At 41.5% G+C, this 21,796-nt stretch overlaps 1 protein-coding gene across 3 annotated transcripts in view; it reads left to right on the plus strand.

Moving 5' to 3' along the window:
• Nucleotides 1–21,796, plus strand: part of ADORA1 (adenosine A1 receptor) — a 227,274-nt gene that overhangs the window by 39,028 nt on the left and 166,450 nt on the right. For 2 of the 3 annotated variants that reach the window (XM_073615652.1, XM_073615653.1), the window contains exon 2: nt 12,122–12,493. In XM_073615652.1, the coding sequence (XP_073471753.1) occupies nt 12,159–12,493 (335 nt within the window). In that variant the 5' untranslated portion in view covers nt 12,122–12,158. Of the gene's footprint in view, nt 1–12,121; nt 12,494–21,796 lie in introns of those variants that run through there. The other variant, XM_073615654.1, reaches the window with a different exon arrangement.

The following is a 21,796-nucleotide window of genomic DNA, read 5'->3' on the forward strand; positions in this document are numbered from 1 at the left end:
TACCCCCAATTTAAAATTTCCACTTCTTAATTTGTTGGTTATTCTCCTCTTTTGAAGCTCACTGCATTTTACTGCATTTTTTTTTCTTCAGTTTATATGAAGATCGTTGTGATTTACGGGCCCCCGGATGCTTCCTTGATGTTTTCTTTGCTTAGGTACATTCTCTACTCTGAAATGCCCACTATTAATCGCCCCTTCTTTCTGATCAAAAATCTTACCAGTTTCCACTTTCACTGTCTTCAACAACTTATTCCTCCAACCAGCAATGGACTCTTGAAACCTTCACTACTTTAATCTCTCTGCTATGGTCTACCTCAACATCAAAATCTTAGCCCTGTCTTGTCCTGACATAACTGCTTTGCCTAGAATAGCTTGCTCTCTTCCTGCTTTAAGACTTGTTCCCCTTACTACACACAGATTTAGACCCCTACAGGTAATTCCTTCTTCTATGCTGCCATAGAGACCTATTACATAACGTTCAATTAAACCCTCCTATCCAGTCCTCCTCAACTCTATTCAACCTTTTTAACTCTAAATTTTGGCCTCCACCTTCTAATTCATTCACTGCCCAGGACATTGACAATCAGTTAAATGAGAGATTTTATAATGAATCGCATATATCTTGTTTTTGTTGATTTATTTTTTCCTCTTTTAATTCTGCTACCACAGGGAAGGTTGCGAAATGCCTGATGATGCCTGGACCCTGTTCTCTCACTCTGGTTATCCTCTTGCTCTATTCTGCACTCTCATAAAAAGAACAAATCCTCTGCTCTTCCAAGCCACTTGTCCCAAAACACAGGCAGCAGATGTACCTTTTTTTTAGCAGTCTATCAGCATCAGTCAGATTTCATATATAAAGGCTTGTGGACAGCTTAGACTAAAACCCCTGTAAAAAAAAAAGACAGACATTCTGCCTGTGTGTATGTGGGCTGGCCTCAGTCAAACATGCATGCTGGAAAACCAGCGTTTCTCCAACTCCCAATCAGCCAATGGCAGAGAGCGCTGATTGGAGTGTTCTGGCGGGATGACTATCCCACTGTCAGAACACAACAGCTCAGCGGGGGGAGATCGCTGGACTAACCTCGTATGGTTAGTACAGTGTCTACAACCACAGCTGACTGTTTTTTTTTTTCCGTGTAACCCACTGTATTGCATGAAAAAAAAAAAACTGTAGTGTGTACCAGGTGAGACATGGACCTAGAAAATGACGTTCCACTCCACGCAAAACTCTACAAAGTCTAGGGGCTGCATGACCCAGACAAGCAAAATCTAAAAGAAAACACTTTCTCCATTAACAGGCAGAAATCTTGAAGCCCATCAGCATGTATAGTTAATAAACCTAGGTGATACAAATAAACTGGCCACAATCCGGCCAGCCGGTTTCTACCAATATGATTGTGTGTGTGCACATTGCATATTATATTAGACATGAAACTCCAAGCAGTTTAGTGAATTGATCTCAAGCTTGTGGGGTAGCTGCAGGAGATTCTGTCTGAGAAAGATCTGTTGAGAGAATTACTGGATAAAAAGTTTGAACATTGTCCTGCTAAAAGAGACGACTGTTTAATAAATGAGAGCTGATTTGAACAGTTTAAATATCCTTCACCATTAACTTAGTGTGCTTGAACATGCTAGAAATCCAGCAGTGATGTAAACGATCCACTTGATTTTGATCAAGGAGCACGAAATCCCAGCTGTGTAAATGCAGCAAGTAATAACTGCCGTAAGTAATAACTGGTATGATAGCTCCAGTTATTTATTGTAGTATAATTATCGCAAAAAGACTAGAAGGCCAGTCACCTTGGACTCCAAGTCTACTTTTTTTTTTTTTTCCACATGTTAAGGAAAATCCTAGAAAAGTGCCTATCATACATGACTGTGCTCTGTATCTGGTTTGTTATTTTTGTGTAGGGAAGAAATATTATCAGGAATATCAGTGTTGGAAATATGATTGGCTGGGATCCAAAAGGTAGTAAGAAAATAGCTCGTAAGAGAAAACTCAATGGGCAGAATTAAAGGTCATTGGCATTTTAGAGTGTGTATACTTTTCAAATTTGCAAAGAGAATGAAACGCTTTCTACTACAATCTACATGCCTTCCCTACTTTTTATAGTTTTCATTGTACCCTCCCTGGTGTGTATTGTTCATTAACATTACTGGCCTATTTTCTTTCCAAAGGTAATGATAAATTAGTGGGTGGAAACTGACTAGTATAATCCGCTTGTATTAGTAAATTTCACCTAGGTAGGTGCATGTATATGCAGATAAAGCTGGAGTAATGACTAATGGGGAGTTAACAGCTCATTTTAGGGGACGGTTAAAGGGAGACCTTGTTTGACCATTGATCTCAACAGCAATCTTCTAAAGAAGTGAAATTTGCTGCTAGCAAGTTAGGAGGCACATTGCAAGCCAAAAAAAGTTGTTTGGAAAGGGAAACATGCTGCAAACAAGCATTATAAAATACCTGATTTTTATTTATGTTCTTACCTGTAAATTTTAAGTTGGTGACAGGGTGTCTACTATAGATGTTCAGACTGCTGAAGGATAGTTAGGAGGCATTTTTCTGCCTACTTTTCACACTGGAGCTGCATGATGAAGACGACTAGGTTCAGTGGCGTGTGTCTGTGTACAGTGTAGTTTTCTTTTTTCATTGACCTCCTCCCACTCTAACCAAATACATGTTATGGTTGGAGCTGAGCTTTCAGGAATACATGCTGAATTTTTAGAATTCTATTTAATTGGTGAAATGGATTACATTGCATCTTAATATTTCATATTTACCATCTTCAACCAGCAGGTAGTCCTCTTTTTCACCACATTCAGGTGAAGTCAGCTTTTCCCTAATTGAATCATTTTACCACTTTGCTGTGAATAGGTTTTAAGATATACTGCTCTGAATATACAGCACAGGTTTAGTGGAGGGACCCATTCCTCCACACCTCTCCCTGCTCAGATGGTTCTATATAAATAACTAATCTGAAAACAATTGCTGAGTTGTTAGAAGTCTCTAATACTGTATCATGATAGCACTTTTTTTTTCTTTCTTTCTGTTTTGGGGCGATTCGCCCATTTAAACGTCACCAGAGCAGAGGTAAGGGTAAAATCAGCCAATGGGGAAGGTAAGGGTAAAATCAGCCAAATGTTCTGGTGACACCTGCCTAAAGTTGGCCATACATTATACTATTTTTTTTTTTTATTAAATTTCCCTTAGATTTACCTTCAACTGTTTTTTTTTGGGCTGCATGAAAAAAACTGACCATGCGAGGTTAGTTCAGCGATCTCCCCTGCTGAGCTGTTCAGGAGTTGTGGGGTGCTGGTTTTCCAGCATGCATGTCCGAAAGAAGCCGGCCGAAGGGCTGGCTTCTGTCGGACAAACTGACATGCACAAGGGTCGAATGTCAGACGTGTTTTTTTTTTTTTTTTTAGAACCGGCTATTGTCTTCCAACATTCGGCCTGTGTGTACGGAACTTAAAGTGATTCTAAAAGCAGAAGGTTTTTTTATCTTAATGCGATCTATGCATTAAGATAAAGAAAACCTTCTGTGTGCAGCAGCCCACCTAATACTTACCTGAGCCTGATCTTCCTCCAGCGATGTGTCATTGGCACCCGCTGCTGTCAATCAAAGTCACTTAGCCAAACAGAAGAGAGAGGGGGCGGGGCCAAACCATGTCTGAATGGACACACAGAGCTGTGGCTCAGCTCGGGTGCTCCCATAGCAAGCTGCTTGCTGCGAGGGCACTTAACAGGAAGGAGGGGCCAAGAGAGCCAGCAAGGGACCCGAGAAGAGGAGGATCTGGGATGCTCTGTGCAAAACCACTGCACAGAGCAGGTAGGTATAACATGTTTGTTATTTTTAAAGAAAAAAGAAACAAGACTTTTTAGTATCACTTTAAGGCAGGAATTCCCTTCACTTGGTGAGATTTCCTCTTGATTCCTTGAACTTCTGGGACAGAAAGTAATGGGACATCTATTCAGCAGGGTGCAGAAAGCAAAAACTTGACTTCCTGCTCTGTGTGAAACTGGGCTATACAGAGGTTTGTATAACATTTTGACGCAAATGTTTTACATGTTTTAAGAAATAGAATAAAAGTTAAGTCCAAAAACTTTTAACATCCAAAAATAGAATTTCTCGAAAAACCCAGTTTCCTTGTGATATGAAAATATAATGGTTTCAATAGTATTGTGGAAGCTTTGACATTACGTGGTTTATGTTCATATGTAGTATACTTGGCTAATTTTTATTTTAATTTTTTAACCAAAACAGTTTTATTGAAAAGAAAGCCAATGTACAGTGCATGGTTAGATATCAGTCAATAGGTACAATGTAGTGAGAAGCATCATATGATGTGCTTACCAGGAATAGACCAAGGTGAATAGGTTTCCGGATTCTCTACAGTCAAGCAACGGTCCATAACATGGGCAGGGGAGGGCTTTTCAAAAGGGTGTGCTTAAAGTGGTTGTTAGCCCACTTGGTTTTGTTGCTACCATCCTCTCTGTAAAACAAATATGCTGCACTGCATGTGTCTTCTAAAAAATGCGCAGCTAAACACCTTATTTTATAGTGCCAATTGGTGCTCATGTGTCTGGCCATCTCTCTCCCCTTTCGAGGTGACAGGAAAGTTGGCGGAGCTGAGAAGCCCCCGCTGATGTCAGCTGGGAGGAGGAGCAGAGAAGAGGAGAGAGACGGCCATGACTGACCACCGCTATTGAATAAGGTATTTTGCGGCAGGTTTTTTTAGAAAACACATGCAGTGCAGCACATCATGTAATATTGCAGAGATGCTGGTAGCAACAAAAATATCTAATGATATCATCGGGAAGGGGGGGCAGCCCTGGTACTAGCTGACAGGCAGGGAGGGGAGGGGGAGGAGGACACAGACAAGGGAGAGCAGCCTGCGGATGACGGAGGCACGTAAACAAACCACGGTGTCAGGGCTCAACAGCCATGATATACCATGGTCAGTTTACATAGGGGAGGGTAGAAATTTGTAGGATCAGCAGGTGTTACAGGGGGCCAAATGACACAGCAGAAGCACTGTGCTGTATAACATGCTTTAAAGGAGCAGGATCCCTTTTTTGGGGGGTTAACAAACACTTCAAGGTAAAATTTGGCACATATGGCCAATGTAATCCCCCCCAGGTGGGAGACTTCCAGGAGCAGATTGGGGACAGGGATAATCACACAAAAAAGGGGGGAGACTGAGGGGAAGAGAGGAAGGGGAGGTAAGGAGTAGGCGGGTGAGAAAAGTTGAGGGACGGGGGGACTGGTGAGATTTTGTGGGGTCCCTACCAGGGACCATGAAGCAGACCGAGACAGACGTATAGTTAAATCACACTTATTTATTAATAATAATAAGGTAAACAGAGTAAGCGTAGTCAAAACAAGCCAGAGTTCAGAAACCGGATCTGGTAGTCAGCCAAGCAAATGATAGAGAACCAGAGATAAACGTCGTAGTAGTACAACAAGCAGGATCAGGAGCCAGAAGGAACGTCAGCCGAGCAAGTCATCAACAGGAACACAGGAGAGAGTCTCTGTGATGTTGACAAAGGCGAAGGCAGAGATCAAGTGAGCTGGACGACTTTAAGTAGGCAGGACTGACGAACAGAATCAACAACAGCTGGGTAACTGTGGAGAGAGATGGGAGGTGGCAATTAGCCGACAGCTGAGCGGCCAGCTCAGAGAAGGAAGGGCTGAGCCCAGCCCTGACAGTCCCACTGACAGGAAATCTCCCCTGTCTAGGATCTCTATCACAGATTGCATATCTATAGATCTATTTTACTTCAGCTGGGTAGGGTTGGGGGGCTTAGCATATAGTATAGTTTAAAATGCTTCTGTCGTTTGAAAATGTATTCAACATGCTTCTGTCATTTAAAAATGTATCCAACTTGCCCACATGGACATGCTTATGAGTTCTTCTATTTTGGAAATTTTAAGTATGCGGCAGAGCCATTTCAACAGAGAGGGGGGTTGAGTCCAGCCCCAGTGTAGCAGGATGCAAATCATGGCTGCATATACATTGCCAGGGATCTGCAGTAGGATTTGTTGGAGAGAGAGATGTGGTGTAAAAAGAATTTAGCTGGCGAGAAATCCAAAGTGTATGTCGTTACGTGAAAGATCGTTGCGTGAACTTCCGACCAAAAGGGGCAGATCAGCAGGCATTCCCAGCATATATGGAGGAATGGGCCAATGGTTGTATGGCAGCGCCAACAAATATTGAAAAGTGCCAGATCAAATTTATGAAGTAAGGCAAGAGTGCGGTACCATCTTGATAATATAGTAATATATATATATATAGGCGCTCCCACTGTTCAGGAGAGAGGGTGATTTATAAGTCTCGTTCCCTCGCTACACAGGCCTTCCAGGTGTTTGAAGGTGTATTTTGAAGGAGCGGGTTATGAGTCACAGAGATGAGGTCTTGTTGGGGTGAGGTCTTGGTGCAGAGGCATTCAAATGGAGTTAAAGGTCTGGACACTGAAGAAGTGTAGGCTAATGAGTGGAGAAAATGGCGTACTTGAAAATAAGTCCAGAAAGACAACGATGTGCTGGGTAGTCCGGTTGCCATGGCGTCCTGTGAAAGCAGTGTACCATTGTGAAAGAAGGTGTGCACCTGAGCGGTATCGGCAGATTTTAGGTCTGACAAGAAGTTTGCAGTCATTCTGGGTGGAAAGTATAGATTCAGACGAGTTAGTGTTAGTGGGCCTGGAGTAGATGAACAGTGTTTCATGCATACTGTCTGAAAGCAGGAGAGGGTGGGACCAATGAGGGGATGGAATTGAAAGTCTTTCAAAACGTTGAGAAGCGTGATGTGTGGCTCAGGGAGAGAGTACAATATCATTGGCGAATGTCGCTACTTTGAAAGAATGACCTGCTACCCTCAGGCCTTTGATGTCTGTGGTCACTCTGAAGCACTGCAAGAAGGGCTCCAGCTCATGAAGAGCAGGGGAATAGAGGGCAGCCCTGTCAAGTAACATTGTGGATTGAGAAGGCATTCAGAAGGTGGCCATTGATGCGTATTCGTGCCGTTGGAAAGAGATTTTCATTTGTGGCAGTAACATTTTTACAATACGTTGAGGTTGATTTTCTTCTAGGTTGAGAATCTTCACTTTTGTGTGAGTATTCACTTCAGAAAAGCAAATTAATACTTCCTTTTTTCATTTCCACATGATTGGTTAGTTAAATTGAACAGGAATTTGCTTTTCATATGATTGGATAAGTGTAGGGAATATTCACTCAATTTGAGTAAAGATCCTCGACGAATTTAGTAAATTGGCTTCAAAGTATGTGTTATTACAGTGTCTTAATTTCTTTCACTTAATCTTCTTCCATTGAGTTGGTGCTAAACCAATATGAACAATTGGGACTGGCCAGACTGGATTTCGATCACTCAAGCCATTGCGATTCACTTAATTGCAGAATACAGGCAGTCCCTGGGTTATGAACAAAATTCAAGGTTCTGAAGGTTTGTACTTAAGCACTTTTACCTCTGAAAGATCTACCCCCCTTCATGACCAGGTCATTTTTTGCGATACGGCTCTGCGTTACTTTAACTGACAATAGCGCAATCGACGCTGTACCTAAATAAAATTTGTCTTTTTTTTCCCCACAAATAGAGCTTTCTTTTGGTGGTATTAGATCACCACTGCGCTTTTATTTATTTTTGCGCTTTAAACAAAATAGACTGACAACTTTGAAAAAAAAAACTGTATTTTTTACTTTCTGCTATAAAACCTATCCAATAAAATCAAACTGAAATCTTTTAGGTGGAGGGAAGTAAAAATAAAAACCTAAAATAATAGTTGTATGAGTGTGCACACCCTTAAACTAATAAAGCACCATTTTGATTTTTTACAGCACTCAGTCTTTTTGGGTATGAGTCTATCAGCATGGCACATCTTGACTTGCCAATTTTTCCCCACTCTTCTTTGCAAAAACACTCCAAATCTGTCAGATTGCGAGGGCATCTCTTGTGCACAGCCTTCTTCAAATCACCCCACAGATTTTCATCAGATTCAGGTCAGGGCTCTGGCTGGGCCATTCCAAAACTTTAATTATCTTCTGGTGAAGCCATTCCTTTGTTGATTTGGATATATGCTTTGGGTCGTTGTCATGCTGAATGATGAAGTTCCTCTTTATGTTCAGCTTTCTAGCAGAAGCCTGAAGGTTTTGTGCCAATATTGACTGGTATTTGAAAGTGTTCATAGTTCCCTTTACCTTGACTAAGGTTCCTGCTAAACAAAAACAGCCCCAAAGCATGATGCTGCCACCACCATGCTTCCCTTTGGGTATGGTGTTCTTTTGGTGATGTGCAGTGTTGTTTTTTTGCCAAACATATCTTTTGGAATTATGACCAAACAGTTCAACCTTGGTTTTATCAGACCATAACACATTTTTCCACATGCTTTTGGGAGACTTAAGATGTTTTTGCAAAATTTAGCCGAGTTCGGATGTTTTTCTCCGTAAAAAAAGGCTTCTGTCTTGCCACTCTACTCCATAGCCCAGGCACATGAAGAATATGGGAGATCTTTGTCACATGTACCACACAGCCAATACTTGCCAGGTAGGTAAAGTTCTGAGATGATTTATCTTTGACTCATTTTTTTACATCACAGAAACCTGACATTTTAACAGGGGTGCGTAAACTTTTTATATCCATTGTATATACTGGAATTTTTATATTTATTTGAATTATTTTTTATACTAGTAATGGTGGCAATCAGCGACCTATAGCGGGACCACGATATTGCAGCGGACAATCAGGCACTAAGTGACACTTTTGACATTTTGTGGGACCAGTCACACTAATACAGTGATCAGTGCTAAAAATATGCACTGTCACTGTACTAATGACACTGGCTGGGAAGGGGTTAAACATCTAGGGTGATCATAAGGTTAACTTCGTGCCTAGCCAGTGTTTTTGTGTACTGTTAGGTGCTTTTACTACTGAAGTGAGGGACACTTAATCTATCACTCCCCCCCATCAGAACGAAGCTCTGCCATGTTTACATGGGCAGAGCTCCATTCTGTGTCTCTGCTCAGCGATCGGCGGGTGCCTGCGGACATCCAGTGCCTGGCATCCGCGAATCAGCCTCTGCTGTAAGTAATGAGAGCAGGGGTGGCCCGCCGGCGGCATGCGCCCCCTGGGCCGAAGTGCAGAATCACAAATATATATGTGATTCTGCACAGGAGGATGGCCCTGTAACAGTATATCTGCTATGGGGCGGTCCGGAAGTGGGCTAAGTTGAATTTGTATGTAAGTTGGAACAGGTACAGTGGCTTGCAAAAGTATTCACCCCCTTGGCATTTTTCGTGTTTTATTGCCTCACAACCTGGAATTAACATGGATTGTTTGAGGATTTGCGTCATTTAATTTACAGAACATGCCCACAACTTTGAAGATGTGTTTTTTTTTATTGTGAAGCAAACAACAAATAGGACAAAATAACAGAAAAAGTCAATGTGCATAACTATTCACCCCCTCCTAAAGTCAATACTTTGTAGAGCCACCTTTTGCGGCTATCACAGCTCCAAGTGACTTTGGATAAGTCTCTATGAGCTTGCCACATATTACCACTAGGATTTTTGCCCATTCCTCCTTGCAAAACTGCTCCAGCTCCTTCAAGTTGGATGGTTTGCGCTTGTGAACAGCAATCTTTGAGTCTGACCACAGATTTTCTATTGGATTGAGGTCTGGGCTTTGACTAGGCCATTCCAACACATTTACAAGTTTCCCCTTAAACCACTCAAGTGTTGCTTTAGGAGTGTGTTTGGAATCATTGTCCTGCTGGAAGGTGAACCTCCGTCCTAGCCTCAAATCACACACAGAGTGGTACAGGTTTTGCTCAAGAATATCCCTGTATTAAGCACCATCCATCTTTCCCTCTACTCTGACCAGTTTTCCAGTCCCGACTGCTGAAAAACATCCCCACAGCATGATGCTGCCACCACCATGTTTCACTGTGGGGATGGTGTTCTTTGGGTGATGTGATGTGTTGGGTTTGCGCCAGACATAGCGTTTTCTTTGATGGGCAAAAAGTTCAATTTTAGACTCATGAGACCAGAGCACTTTCGTCCATACATTTTGGGAGTCTCCCACATGCGTTTTCACTAACTCAAAACGTGACATTTTGTTTTTTGCTAAAAGTAGTGTCTTTCTTCTGGTCACTCTGCCATAAAGCCCAACTCTATGGAGCGTCAGCTTATTTTCATCCTATGTAAAGATACTCCAGTCTCTGCTGTGGAACTCTGCAGCTCCTCCAGGGGTACCTTAGGTCTCTGTGCTGCCTCTCTGATTAATGCCCTCCTTGCCCGGTCCGTGGGTTTTGGTGTGCCATGTTCTTTACATTTGGTTATGATATATTTGATGGTGCTCCTAGGGATCATCAAAGATTTGGATATTTTTTTATAACCTAACCCTGAGTTGTACTTCTCAACAACATTTTCCCTTACTTGTTGGGAGAGTTCCTTGGTCTTTATGGCAGTGTTTGGTTAGTGGTGCCTCTTGCTTAGGTGTTGCAGCCTCTGGGGCCTTTCAAAAAGGTGTGTATATGTAATGACAGATCATGTGACACTTATATTGCACACAGGTGGACATCAATTCACTAATTATGTGACTTCTAAAGGTAATTTGTTGCACCAGAGCTTTTTATGGGTTTCATAACAAAGAGGGTGAATACATACGCACATGCCAATTATCAGTTTTTTATTTCTGAAAAATAGTTTTATGTATATATTTTTCTAATTTTACTTCACCAACTTAGACTATCGTGTTCTGATCCATCACATATATTTCAGATTAAAAAAACATTGAACTAAAGGCTGTAATGTAACAAAATAGGTAAAAAGCCAAGGGGGGGGGGGGTAAATACTTTTGCAAGGCACTGTACATTTTTTAGGTGTTACCCCAGTCAAAAAATGATGTTTAAGTTTTGGATAGCATAAGGAAGGGTTAACTGGCCATGCAGTGACGTGGGATTGCTGACTGATCCGGACAGTAGGTGGCAGCATGTTGTGAGTAGCACGATGGCTGCCCGGTGGTTTCCAGGACCAGCGTGATGTCAGGCTGCCTCTGTTCTTAAAGTGGTTGTAAACCCTTACAGACCACTTTGTGCTACAGGTAAGCCTATAATAAGGCTTACCTGTAGCTACCCAGGATATCTCCTAAACCTGCATGGTTTAGGAGCTACCCTGTATTTTCATGTGCCGACATCATAGGCACATGTGCACTGACACAAACTGAAGCAAGGGCACGCACGTGCCCTTGCTTCAGTGAGTGTGCTGTTACCGTGCACATACACAGGAGTGACGTCATCGTGGCTCCAGCCAATCACAGTGCCAGAGCCGCGATACCCGGAAGTAACCCCCGGGAGTGATGTCGGCTGCTGAAGCGGTGTATGGGCACCACAGTGAGGCCTTCAATCTCACGTGAGTATTACATAAGCCTTTGTCTTGAAGGTGTTAGTTTTTGTTTTTTTCTCAAAGTGGGTTTACAACCACTTTAAGTACGAGTCATATGTAACTCAGATGTTCGTGACTGGGGGACTGCCTGCAGTTTGTTCAATTGGTTCACCAAATCCTATAGGAATTATGAGTAACCAGATCTTGGAGATAAATCAATGTTTGACACAGAATGCTTTTTTAAATTAAACTTGTACATATTGTACATTGTGGTTACATTTAGTGTCAAGGTGACTACACAAAATATTGCTCATTTAGACCAGAATCACCTGGGGTGAACCATCCCTTAATTGTTGCTTGAAGGAAAAAAGGCTTCCTGAGCTGGCATAAAAAGGCACGTTCATCAGCACATATGCAAATTAATAATAGAATAGTAATTGTAGATGGCATTGACAGCTTATGAGATGTATATTAGGTTGACGATGCTGCTAAAGACTATGCAATATACATTTACTGGCAGATGAACTGCACTATGTGCCACCCACTTTTCTTAAGATTCCACTAAGTCAGCATGTGTTTAATATTTGATGTGCGCTAAACTAAGCATGTCTATATTTTTCTAATGACACCTATTGTTCTCCACTGCAATGTGCCATGCATGGCAAATTTTTTGGATTTACTGTATCTTACAAGGTTTAATTTAACATTTTTTTTTTTATTTCCAGGTTCAGGATTAACAGCCATTCTCCACATTAAAGCAGCATGGGCACCTCCGTCTCACTAGCTGTCTATATCGTCATTGAAGTGCTGATAGCCTTGGTCTCGGTACTCGGTAACATACTGGTGATTTGGGCTGTAATTGTGAACCAGGCACTTCGAGACACCACTTTCTTCTTCATTGTGTCATTGGCTGTGGCTGACATTGCAGTTGGAGCACTGGTCATTCCTTTGGCCATTATAATTAGTATTGGATTGGAAACTGAGTTTTATAGCTGCCTTATGGTGGCTTGTATTATGCTGATTCTGACGCAGAGTTCCATACTGGCATTGCTAGCCATTGCTGTAGACCGGTATCTACGTGTCAAAATCCCTACAAGGTAAGTTCTAAAAAAACAAATTTTAAGTGTGGTTCGTATAAAGGTTTGTCTTTAGGGTCTTCTTAATTTATTTGTCCTTGTTCCCTTTGGGCCTACAAGCAATAGGGTTGATTTTACTAAAACTGGAGAGTGCAAAATCTGGTGCAGCGCTGCATAAAAACCAAACAGCTTCCAGGTTTTTTTTTTGTCAAAGCTTAATTGAACAAGCTGGAATTAGAAGTTGATTGGCTACCAAGCAAATCTGCACCAGATTTTGTACTCTCCAGTTTTAGTAAATCAACCTCAATGTCTCTTCTCCTTTCAGTGAACAGAACTTTCGGCAAATGGAATACTGGTGTAGATCAAGTTCTGTATATAGACATTTCTATCAGGAGTAAATAGCCACTACTGTGATTGTGACCCTGTGTTCTTAAATTCTGATGGAGATAAGCAATATTTGACGCCAGGCAGGGAAACCTGTTGCAGAGCTTGGGAGTGGGCTAATAAAATTTTGATACATGAATGATTGGGGAAATAGTTAACCACTTGAGTACTGACCTGTGTATATACCCCGTCTTATCAGGCCATTTTTCAGTGCTGTGATAATATGCCTGAAAATCTCTTAGCCATACCGCAAAAAAAAAAATGCTTTCTTTTCTGTTATGAGACATGTCAAATGCCAAGACAGTATGGACATTTCCAAAAATGACCCCTTTTTGGAAAGTAGACACCCCAAGGTAATCAAATTTTTGACACAATTATTTTGGAAATAAAAAAAACTGCTGGTATTGAAGTGATTACAACATGGAGCCTCGGTACACTATACACACCACATCATTAATGTATATATCATCGGTCAACCATAGCGATTACATGGTACAGAGCTGCTCGGATTAGCTCTGTACACTGTCTGTGTAACTAGCATTCCTAGAAATGGACATCCACCTTCCTGTTCATGCATTTTTTAAAAAAAAACATTGGTAGGGAGGTGGTTAAAGGACAACTAGTTAAGTTGTCCTTTTTAATGTACGTAGCAGTAATAATAATGCATTGAGAACGTATTTATAATGATTTAATCTAACAACAAGTATTCGTTAAAGAAAACCAGTTCTAAGAGTGTGGAGGCTACGATTGTGGACTTCCTTCTGTAAATGTTTTATGGTAAACCAATGATATTAAAGTGTAACTTCAGTTTTGTAAAAATATATGTGTGTGTGTGTATAATACATATATTAAAATATATTTTCCCTCTGGGTGAAATGTATACATTAAAGAGATTATAGCATACGTTTTTCTCTGATCTTTTTCTAAAGAAATTGTTGTTTGTTTTACAAATCCTTTCTCGAACCAAGTATTGAATGGGAAGGTTATCTTCCTATAAACCTCTGAGCAATATCGACGTGTTAATGAACCTGCAGTGTACGCATGCGTATGAGTGAGCCTGAGAGAGTATCTCTGCAAAAGACGCCTGAAACTTGACTTTTATGTCAGCACAGATGTCAAGAAAAAGCAGTGAGCCAATAGCATAAGCCAGAAATTTGATTACTGCGGGGAAATCTGTATAGAAAGTATGTACGGAGTGGCTCCAAGTTGTCATATTGCAAGGAAGCAACATATAATTTTTTTGACCCTTTAAAAATTTTAAGTCGTTGGAAGATTATTTTACAGCCATAGATTAAAAAAATGGCACATGTAGCAATTATATGTTATGTCATTTTTTTTCTTTTTTATGTCATATTTCTATTAACCATTTCGGACCCACTGACCTAACAAAAAGTATGCAGATCAGGAGTTTAGACTTTACTCTTACTTTCCAATCTTCATATTTGTTATTGGTCAGCAGTTCTGCTTTTTAGGCTCGATTCACACCTATGCATGTTGCTTTTGAGCGTTTTTGGAGGTTTTTTTTTCATGCTTGCCGCGTTTTTGAGCCGCGTTTTTGCCGCGTTTTTGCCGCGATTTTGCCGCGATTTGCGTTTTGCGTTTTTTTTTTTTTTTCTTTTTTTTTTACAGTCTTACAAAAAAATTACAAAAAAAAAAAAAAAAAAAAACGGCAAAAACGCACCAAAAACGCATCAAAAACGCTGCAAAAAAGGTGCACTTGCGTTTTTGATGCTTGTCCATTGAAAACCATTACATGCAAAACGCTGCATTTTGCATGAGAAAAAGTCCCCGACCCTTTCCAAAAACGCGGAGATACAAAAAAGCATTGATGTGAACATGTTCCATAGGAACCCATGTTAAAAAATTCCCGTGCATTTCTGCAAAATGCAAAATGCATCAAAAAACGCGCTAGTGTGAATGGGGCCTTACAGCCAGTCAGCAATGACCGGGTGCTAAAATAACATTTCCACAAAATATATCCTTTCTACCACACACAGATTGTTCCATAATTTAGAAGAGATCTCCTCCTGTTGCAGCTCCCTGGCCTTCTAGAAACCAGGGGCCTCAATCTCATTATATCTGCCGATCTCAGGTCGTCTGTGTAAATATAAAGGTATTCAAGCGTGCCATTCTTTTTGATTTGCTGCAGTCTCTTTTCAAGGAGAAAGGTGTTTGAGCAACCTAGATTCATATTCCTAAAAGCACTTACTATAAATCATATTAAAAGTCCTATACCCATTAAAATAATACTAAGCAGAGCCTGCCAAGTTATTCACAACCTTGTAGAGAAGTGGAGTAGAATGGATGTGGGGAAGTGGAAGGGATGAGGGTAAGTAAAGTGCTTCTGAATGACACAGCTGTTGAAGTTTGTGTTCTGTAGGAAACCAAATTGCTTTTTCAAAATATGAATGCAGGAGTGCTCACCTATACTTTTGACATTATAATGATTGCTACTGCTTTGAATATTTATATGAAGCTGAAAGTAGATCCATGCTAATTGGGTTTACTTCTTGCCAAGGAAAACATCGGGCTGATCTGCATCTGTTTGCATACTTCAGTTTGTTGTTGTTCACAGGACAGTTCTAAAAGATGGGAACCTGACCATGTATTCTATAAAGAAATGGGTAATATTTAGGGGGGGGGGGGTATGTTTGTAAATTCCCTTCCTGAATTCCAGGTATTTACTTTTAGCATAGTTTTATTTGTTCACCTTGGACCAATGCAAGTATATATCGTATACGCTACCTGGCCAATCCCTTTCGAAGCAGAGAATCACTGTAGTAGCAGCAGTTAATGCAGTGTTCCTTTGATATCCCCTGCTGAATGGCTGCCTGGCTGCATAGTCACTCTTTCCGCAAAGGGCACCATACAGAGAACACTCTTCAGTTTTCACCATCAGCTCCACCTTGTCCAGTCAGAGAACACTTTCATCAATTGGGAAAAATATAAGACTTTCTTTAAATGGCACCCTTGCTGAGTGAGTGATCACACAGGCACAACAGTACGTCCACAGGGGTCAGTAGGGCATGGCATATGTATATTTATTTTGGTCCAAGCTGTATGTATGTATGTAAAAAAAAAAAAACATGTACACAGTACAACCTCCTATGCTCAAGTGTGATGCTCAGGCACTGATAGACTTTCACTCGTCAACTCTTCAGGCAAAAAACATCACCATGCTTTGCTGCCCTCTTAGAACTGGGAAAGCCCTAATAATACTAAAACAGAAAAGGAGGGCACATCAGTCTAGTGCATTACCTTTTTATAAACCTTTTTACTGTAGCAATAAAATAGATGTATACTCACAAATAGCTGCATATTAAAAGCTTAACAGAATCATACACAGTCCATTCTTTCAGATCTGCTGTACATGTTTCAATTACGCAAAGTTCCCATCCAGACCTGTGTGTCTTATGAATTTTGAGGAGCTCTGTAAGTTTTAGGCAGATGTGAAAAATTGCTGTAAATTTAGAAATGCTTCCTTTAGAATTAGAAGTGCTAAAGGTTTATTTGTTTTATAAATTAATAAAATGGAAAGTAAATGAACAGAAGAGAAATCCAAATCTAATCAAGATTTGGTGTCACCACCTTTTTGCCTTCAAAGCAGCATCAATTCTTCTAGGTACTCTTGAACACAGTTTTTGAAGGAACTCGGCAGGTAGGTTGTTCCAAGCATCTTGGAGATCTAACCACAGATCTTCTGTGGATGTAGGCTGCTTGAAATCCTTCTGTCTCTTCATGTTATCCCAGACCGACTCAATGTTTGGGGTGCTGTGGGGGCCAAACCATCACTTCCAGGACTCCTTGTTCTTTACATTGAAGATAGGTTTTTAATGACACTGGCTGTATGCTTGAAGTTGTTGTACTGCTGCAGAATAAATTGGGGCCAATCACCCGATTCCCTGATGTTATGGTAAATAAGTATCTGCCTGTATTTTTCAGCCTTGAGGACACCACTGCTCCTGATCTCCAATTTGCAGAAATGCAGCCCCAAATTTGCAAGGAACCTACACCATGCTTCACTGTTGCCTGCTGACACTCCTTAGTGTACCACGCTCCAGCCAACCTGCTACAGCCAAATTTTTCACATTTTGACTCCTCAATTATTCTGTACCCCATTTCTTATGTTTTCATGCATAGTTAAGTCGCTTAGCATTGTTTCTAGGGATGTGCTTTGAGTTCAAGTCGAACTCATGTTCAACTCGAACATCGGCTGTTCACCAGTTCGCCGAACAGCGAACAATTTGGGGTGTTCGCGGCAAATTTGAAAGCCGCGGAACACCCTTTAAAAGTCTATGGGAGAAATCAAAAGTGCTAATTTTAAAGGCTTATATGCATGGTATTGTCATAAAAAGTGTTTGGGGACCTGGGTCCTGCCCCAGGGGACAAGGATCAATGCAAAAAAAAGTTTTAAAAACTGCAGTTTTTTCGGGAGCAGTGATTTTAATAATGCTTAAAGTGAAACAATAAAAGTATAATATTCCTTCAAATTTCGTACCTGGGGGGTGTCTATAGTATGCCTGTAAAGGGGCGCATGTTTCCCGTGTTTAGAACAGTCTAACAGCAAAATGACACTTCAAAGGAAAAAAAGTAATTTAAAACTACTCGCGGCTATTAATGAATTGCCGGTCCGACAATACACATAAAAGTTCATTGATAAAAACGGCATGGGAATTCCCCACAGGGGAACCCTGAACCATAATTTAAGAAAAAAATGACGTGGGGTGTCCCCCTAAATTCCATACCAGGCTCTTCAGGTCTGGTATGGATATAAAGGGAAACCCCGGCCAAAATTTTTTTTAAAAATGGCGTGGGGTCCCCCCAAAAATCCATACCAGACCCATATCCGAGCACGCAACCTGGCAGGCCGCAGGAAAAGAGGGGGGACACCCCCCTCTTGAACCGTATAAGGCCACATGCCCTCAACATTGGAAGGGTGCTTTGGGGTAGCCCCCAAAACACCTTGTCTCCATGTTGATGGGGACAAGGGCCTCATCCCCACAACCCTTGCCCGGTGGTTGTGGGGGTCTGCGGGCGGGGGCCTTATCGGAAACTGGAAGCCCCCTTTAACAAGGGGACCCCCAGATCCCGGCCCTCCCCCCTGTGTGAAATGGTAAGGGGGTATCCCTACCATTTCACAAAAAAACGGTCAAAAATGTTAAAACTGACAAGAGACAGTTTTTGACAATTCCTTTATTTAAATGCTTCTTCTTTCTTCTATCTTCTTTCTTCTATCTTCTATCTTCCTTTGGTTTCTTCCTCCATCTTCTTCTTTAAAAAATTTTTTTGCATTGATCCATGTCCCCTGGGCAGGACACGGGTCCCCAAACACTTTTTATGACAATAACTTGCATATAAGCCTTTAAAATTAGCACATTTGATTATTCATGTTCCATAAACTTTAACGGTGTTCGCATGTTCGAACAAATTTTTTGCCTGTTCGCAAGTTCTGGTGCGAACCGAACAGGGGGGTGTTTGGCTCATCCCTAATTGTTTCCACGTTGGAGATGTGGCTTTTTGGCTGCAATTCTACAATGAAGACCACTCCTGGCCAGAATGGCCAGGTTTTCACCAGTTCTGTGCTAATGGCACTGCTGAATATCTTCTAATGTCGAAGGGAAGTAAGCATGATGTTGTCTGTCTTCTGCTGCACTTGTTTCCTTGGCTGACCACTACCTGCGGAATTTCTTCAAAACCTGTGTACACTTTTACCTAGACGAATGTATGCTGTTTTGAAGGCAAAGGGAAATCACACCAAATATTGATTAGATTTAGGGCTCTTTCACACGGGACGGATCCGTGATGATCCGCCCCGTGAACATCCGCTTGCTCAGCGGGGATCGCTCCGCCGATCCCCGCTGAGCAGGAAGATGACAGGTCAGTCTCTGCACACTGTGCAGCGACGGACCTGTCAGAGTGCCGCTCTCCCCTATGGGGGATCGGATGATGACCGACCGTAGAGTCCGTCGTCACCCGTTCCGATCCGAAAACGGATGGAAAAGTAGGTTTTTCATCCGTTACACTTTTTCGGATCGGAGCGGGTCGGATGTCAGCGGACATGTCACCGCTGACATCCAACGCTCCATAGAGGTCCATGGAGGGTCAGTTCAGGTCCGCCTAAAAAACTGACAGGCGGACCTGAACGGACAGTCCGTGTGAAAGAGGCCTTAGACTTTACTTCTGTTCACTCACTTTGCATTTTGTAAACAATTAAAATATATATTTTTGAAAGTATGCTTACTTTACAGCATTTCTCCACTTTTGCAGTATTTTTTTTTTGTGTGTGTATATTTATACAGTATCTCACAAAAGTGAGTACACCCCTCACATTTTTATAAATATTTTATTATATATTTTCATGTGACAACACTGAAGAAATTATACTTTGCTACAATGTAAAGTAGTGAGTGTACAGCTTGTATAACAGTGTAAATTTGCTGTCCCCTCAAAATAACTCAACACACAGCCATTAATGCCTAAACCGCTGGCAACAAAAGTGAGTACACCCCTAAGTGAAAATGTCCAAATTTGGCCCAAAGTGTCAATATTTTGTGTGGCCGCCATTATTTTCCAGCACTGCCTTAACCCTCTTGGGCATAGAGTTCACCAGAACTTCACAGGTTGCCACTAGAGTCCTCTTCCACACCTCTATGATGACATCATTGAGCTGGTGGATGTTAGAGACCTTGCGCTCTGCCACCTTCCATTTGAGGATGCCCCACAGATGTTCAATAGGGTTTAGGTCTGGAGACATGCTTGGCCAGTCCATCACCTTTACATAAAATCTTATAGTGATTCCGCGCTACAGCAACAATAAAGTGCAAAAAGTGCCCAATGAATAGGGTAAATAAACAATGTGCAAATGGTGCCCAATAAATTGGGGTAATAATAAAGTGCAAAAGTGATTAGTCCATAAGTTGGTGTAACAGTCCAGCGGCATAAGATTCAATGTGGTAATAGTCTCTTAATTCAGCATTTTCCAGTAAATGTAAAAAAAGAGGTTTTCTCAAAAATGCGTTCAGATAAACTACACAGCAAAAGGGCGAGAAGTGTATAATCCCATAAATGGGCTCACAGAACCCTCACCTTGATATCTTGAAACATCAGTATAAGGCAATGTACAGGAATCTGTTCCGCTATTCCAATATCCACCACCAGGGGGTCCTCCGTTCCACTTAGTGTAAAACCTGAATGGATACTTCACATCCACCTCCTCATACAATCTCGTACCCGCGGGAGGGGGGGGAGAAGTGGGCAAGGATGGGAGAGATAGAGAACTCCAATGGTGTAGTATGTTTATGATTAAAATATGATTTTATTAAAAAATAGGCTGGATTCTTACATTAAAAATTAGAAAACAAGCACAAAATGAATAGTATGGCGTCTGGACGCCTTTCTCACATCACTTCTGGTATACTTCAACCTCCGGCCACTCCCTACGCGTTACGTCATCACGTGACTTCATCAGGGGAGATTTTATGTACTTATGAGTGGAATGTGAACACTGTCAGATCCTGCTGCAGACAGCTTTTTTTTCACTTTGATTGCACTATAGTGCACAGTACGCACTTTGGATAGTTATTTGTTTATTTATTTAATTTCTTAGTTTACGGAGGTTTTCCCTCTTTTTATTAATTAGGTGATCAGTCTGAACACATCTTAGTAGCGCGAAGGCCTTTTTTTGCTTGTAGTCCATCACCTTTACCCTCAGCTTCTTTAGCAAGGCAGTGGTCATCTTGAAAGTGTGTTTGGGGTTGTTATGTTGGAATACTGCCCTGCGGCCTAGTTTCCGAAGGGAGGTGATCATGCTCTGCTTCAGTATGTCACAGTACATGTTGTCATCTTTCCCTCAACGAACTGTAGCTGCCCAGTGCCGGCAGCACTCATGCAGCCCCAGACCATGACACTCCCACCAACATGTTTGACTGTAGGCAAGACACACCTGTCTTTGTACTCCTCACCTGGTTGCCGCCACACACGCTTGACACCCTCTGATCCATATAAGTTTATTTTGGTCTCATCAGACCAGAGGACATGATTCCAGTTATGAAGGCTTTCTTCTGGGACAACAGCCATGCAGTCCAATTTGATGCAGCGTTTGGCGTATTGTCTGAGCACTGACAGACTGACCCCCCTACCCCTTCAACCTCTGCAGCAATGCTGGCAGCACTTATACGTCTATTTCCCAAAGACAACCTCTGGATATGATGCTGAGCATGTGCACTCAACTTCTTTGGTCAACCATGGCAAGGCCTGTTCTGAGTGGAACCCATCCTGTTAAACCACTGTATGGTCTTGGCCATCATGCTGCAACTCAGTTTCCGGGTCTTGGCAATCTTCTTATAGCCTAGGGCATCTTCATGTAGAGCAACAATTCTTTTTTTCAGATCCTCAGAGAGTTCTTTGTGATGAGGTGCCATGTTGAACTTCCAGTGACCAGTATGAGAGATTGAAAGCGATAATGACAAATCTAACACACCTGCTCCCCATTGACACCTGAGACCTTGTAACGCTAACGAGTCACATGACACCAGGGAGGGAAAATGGCTAATTGGGCCCAATTTGGACATTTTCACTTAGGGGTGTACTCACTTTTGTTTCCAGCGGTTTAGACATTAATGGCTATGTGTTGAGTTATTTTGAGGGGACAACAAATTTACACTGTTATACAAACTGTACACTCACTACTTTACATTGTAGCAAAGTGTCATTTCTACAGTGTTGTCAAATGAAGAGATATAATAAAATATTTACAAAAATGTGAAGGGTATACTCACTTTTGTGAGATACTGTATATATACTGTTTCTGCTTGAATGATTGGCTTGCTGATTTTCCCAGAAATCTACACTGTTACAGATCAGACTTTGAGCATATCCTGCAACAAAAATGTATTTTTTGGTGAGATACTCCAAAAGACAAAGCATGTCTGAAGGGATGCA

This window comes from Aquarana catesbeiana, linkage group LG02 (assembly GCF_042186555.1).
Source record: "Aquarana catesbeiana isolate 2022-GZ linkage group LG02, ASM4218655v1, whole genome shotgun sequence".
Classification (NCBI taxonomy): Eukaryota; Metazoa; Chordata; class Amphibia; order Anura; family Ranidae; genus Aquarana; species Aquarana catesbeiana.